General features: G+C 35.0%; 1 protein-coding gene across 2 annotated transcripts in view; it reads left to right on the top strand.

The window, feature by feature from the left end:
* Positions 1–3,979, top strand: part of Mp (collagen XV/XVIII-type protein multiplexin) — a 300,206-nt gene that overhangs the window by 292,067 nt on the left and 4,160 nt on the right. For both annotated transcript variants that reach the window (XM_018515009.1, XM_018515011.1), the window contains 5 exons: positions 825–854; positions 1,019–1,379; positions 1,966–2,357; positions 2,682–2,693; positions 2,965–3,069. In XM_018515009.1, coding sequence (XP_018370511.1) covers positions 825–854; positions 1,019–1,379; positions 1,966–2,357; positions 2,682–2,693; positions 2,965–3,069 — 900 coding nt within the window. The remainder of the gene's footprint in view (positions 1–824; positions 855–1,018; positions 1,380–1,965; positions 2,358–2,681; positions 2,694–2,964; positions 3,070–3,979) is intronic.

Here is a 3,979-nt window from a genome sequence, read left to right as displayed (position 1 = left end):
ATATATATATATAGTACATATCTGATTATTAATTTAACTTAAATAATTTTATTATACTAATATTTTATATAAATTGATTTAATATTTCTCGGTGTTAAAATAACATAATTTATAAATAAGTGAATAAATAACACTTAAAATTATATACATAGTTCCCAAATTTAAGTTCTAAGACAAGTACGAATGAAAGATAAATTTAATTACATAAATATTAATTTTGTTGGAAGAAATATCTAAAATTCCATTTATTTCCAAATTGTGTCAAAATATTACATTTGTGTGTTAATTTTTACTTATCATTCATGTTACTTTCTAACATATTCATTTTGTGTTTAAATTAAAACACCAAAATTTGAGTGAATCATTTCAACACGTAAAGTATATTAAATTTAACATACTGCAAACTCTGTATTTATTACCAATAAATAAATAATTTTCTCCATATAATACATACATATACTCTATATTGTTCATAAAATTAAAACGTATTAAGCAAATTTAAAAAAATCTCTTTTTCCGTTATTTTCCGTGTGCCTAAAAACTTACTTAGACTTTAAAAGAATCCAAATTATGTAGCAAATGAAAGAAACTTCCGTATTTAAAAATGCAATTTGCACTTACGATTCTATTACATAAATCGATATACACTAAAGCAATTGCGAATCATGCACCATCAACAATTGTTCGTGCAACAATTGTTCGCCACTAATCAATAGCGATGCAAACGTATAGACGGCAGTGTCAGGCCGGCTCGCGAGGCTTTCAGTCTCGCAACGTTATTCCAACGATCTAATGGGGAAATTTCGATTATTATGCGCATGCAGCCTAGTTGGAAACCTCGAAATATTTACAGAGTGAGTACGGACTAGAGCATTCTGATTGCATCGTAAATATCTTATCCGATATTTGAAATTCCTTTTCCAAATTATAAGATTCCAATAAACTATTTATATATATGTATGCAACTTTATCAATTTTTACATAAAATAATCTTTTATTTTAATACTTGTCTATCTAGCCGGAAGGTATCACAATGAGACCAGGACTTCCCGGACAAAAGGGTGAGCCAGGCATTTCAGGAAATCCCGGTCCTAAAGGCGAAGCTGGAATACCCGGATCCAAAGGCATCAAAGGCGAACCTGGATACAAAGGTATTAAGGGCGATCATGGAAAAGATGGTCCCAGGGGAATTCAGGGTTTCAAAGGTGAACCTGGTGCACCCGGTGCGCCTGGATTACCCGGCGCACCTGGAGAAAATGGACGACCGGCAGAAAAAGGTGATAAGGGCGATACAGGACCTGAAGGAAAACTGGGACCTCCAGGACCACCTGGTCCACCCGGTATGGGCGGTTCCGGTGGTATAAACGTGGGAGATCTAGGTGAGCAAATTTTTCTTTAAACATAGCAATGACGAATTTAGTCCAATATTTATTCATTTCATCACTTGTTTGATTTTTTTACGTAATCTTACCTTTTATGTAACAAAGTTGCTGAATTTTTTTTATTAACCGTTCTATTAGTCTTCAACGTAATAAAATAAGTTTTATATTAATAAAACATTAAGTAAAATTAAATAAATGATATTATACAATTATAATTCGAAATTGGACCGATGAGAATAAATCTAATTAAGAGAAATAAAATTAAATAAATGATATTATAATTGCGTCACATGAAAACATAATACTATCATTTATTACTTATGTCTGTATTATTTTATTGGTAATTATTTTTAATAAACAAAATGGAGATACACATATTACATAAATTTGTAAAGAAAAGTAAAAAGCTGAGGTAAATTTGATATCTCTCGATTTTCTGGGATATTTTTTTACAACATTAGATATAATTTTACCAGTTAAAGATTTTGAATTATCAATGTTTTTTGTTAGATGAAGAAATGCAATATCTATTGCATCAAAACGAGGGCTACAAAATTAATATTTGAAATATTATTTAATCAAGGATTTGGCACAAAAGGGGACAAAGGCGATAGTGGAGCGCGCGGATACAAGGGCGATAAGGGCACAAAGGGTGAGAAAGGCAATAAGGGTGACGCCGGGCCAGCTGGTATTCCCGGAATAAATGGTATTCAAGGGCCTCAAGGAGATAAAGGCGAACCGGGTAAAGACGGAGTATCAGGATTACCCGGCATACCTGGCACTAAAGGCGAAAGAGGTGAGAGAGGTCCTCCTGGAGCCACTACCGTCGCCAATTCCGGAGACTATATCACCATCAAAGGTGAGAAAGGCGCCGAAGGAAAACGGGGTAGAAGAGGACGACCTGGACCGCCTGGTCCCGTGGGTCCTCCCGGAAAGCCAGGAAATACGGGAGAAATCGGTCTACCGGGATGGATGGTACGTTTTGTATTTTGATTTGTTATCTCACTTTACGTTATAATACTAATCAAGTATATATAATTAACTAAATTAATAGATGTGAATAGAATAACAGTAACAATGTAAAATAATGCTAAATAATATATAATAATGAAATAATAATAATGATAATAATATTGTTGATAGTATTTAATATTATTTGTGGAGAACATTATTATATAATTATTAATACTATCTTAGTATTCAGTATTAACATAGATAAATATTCTGAAATAGCGTTATCTTGAAATACTTCGTTTCTAAGCAACGCTATTTTTATCTTTTTCACAATGCCAACCGAAGAACTCGATGAAGGTGAGCTTTTAATCAAACCGCACGAAACAACATGAATTTTGCACAAGCGCTAAATACCTTCTTTTTATTCCTGGAGTAGATATAATTACGAATGTTTTTCTTGCACCTTCTTGTAAAGTTATGGGCGAATTTAGTCGTCGCAGTTACGCAAAGAACATTTATTAAACGTTTAAACGCATATCAAAATTATATCATTACGTGTCACAGCAACCAAATCCCTTGCGCTAATTAAAATGCAAACGAGCGATTCATCTGTCACTGTCTTCCGCAGGGTCGTCCTGGGACTCCTGGAATTCCGGGAAGTATCGGACCAATGGGACCCAAGGGAGAAAAAGGGGAACCTGGCGCACCGAGTCCTTACGGTGTTTCTGTCGGTGTAAGTATAACTTCTAGTTTCTTGTCGTGGTATCGTCTATGTAAACTTCTCTCGCGCGCTCCAAACTTTACATATAAATCCAAGCGCCTACCAAAAGGCGAAAATAGAGAAGTCAAGCTGAGCTTCCCCTCAAAGTGAAATCTCGTGCGAGTGAGATGTGAGTAACCTCGTCAGTCGATCGTCCGCGAACAAGGAGAACAAGAAATGTTGCCTTTCAAAGAGAGAAGAGAGGGATGAGAGGGTGGAAAAGGAGCGGAAATAAAAATAATGGTTTTCACCTCGCGCAGTTTCGGTCTGGCAGATTAAAGTGGCGGGGCATATATATCCTTGTGAATAGGACGATACGGAAGTCTTTGAACAACGGGTGGCGCAACGCGAGTGATGGAAATTAATGCAAGAGTGCGCCTGGCATGCTCCCTTTTTTTTCGCGTCTTCGTCGCTGGATTTATTCGTTGCGCCGAACAGAAATTTTCTCCGCCGCGGCGAACAGAGTTTCGCGAGCTGTCATGGCTGACAACTGACAAATAACGCGTGCTGATACGTGCGATAGCGCTTCGCTTTTCTGCCTGTGTATACGTGTATAACGTATTCACAACCATTGCAGACGAATAACAATCCCTTTAAATATTACAACAAGTTACAAAATATGTAAAGTAGCCAGCAATTATGCTGTATAAGAAAACAAAGTGTTGCGAAAATCTACAATTTATGGATACATACAATAACAAAATATTTTACAAAATCAATTCTTTATTCGCTAAATTTGAAACTAATTTTTCCTTGATTAAAATTTTCAGGAATATCTTATCATGAAACTAAGAACTTTTCATGGATTAAAATTTAAGGATGTATTACACTTATTTCTTTTAATGAAAAAATTATGAAAAAAATACAAATTTTTCTATATTGT

The sequence above is a fragment of the Trachymyrmex cornetzi genome, unplaced genomic scaffold (assembly GCF_001594075.2).
Source record: "Trachymyrmex cornetzi isolate Tcor2-1 unplaced genomic scaffold, Tcor1.1 scaffold56, whole genome shotgun sequence".
NCBI classification, from domain to species: domain Eukaryota; kingdom Metazoa; phylum Arthropoda; class Insecta; order Hymenoptera; family Formicidae; genus Trachymyrmex; species Trachymyrmex cornetzi.
This window is presented reverse-complemented; position numbering and strand designations above follow the sequence as displayed.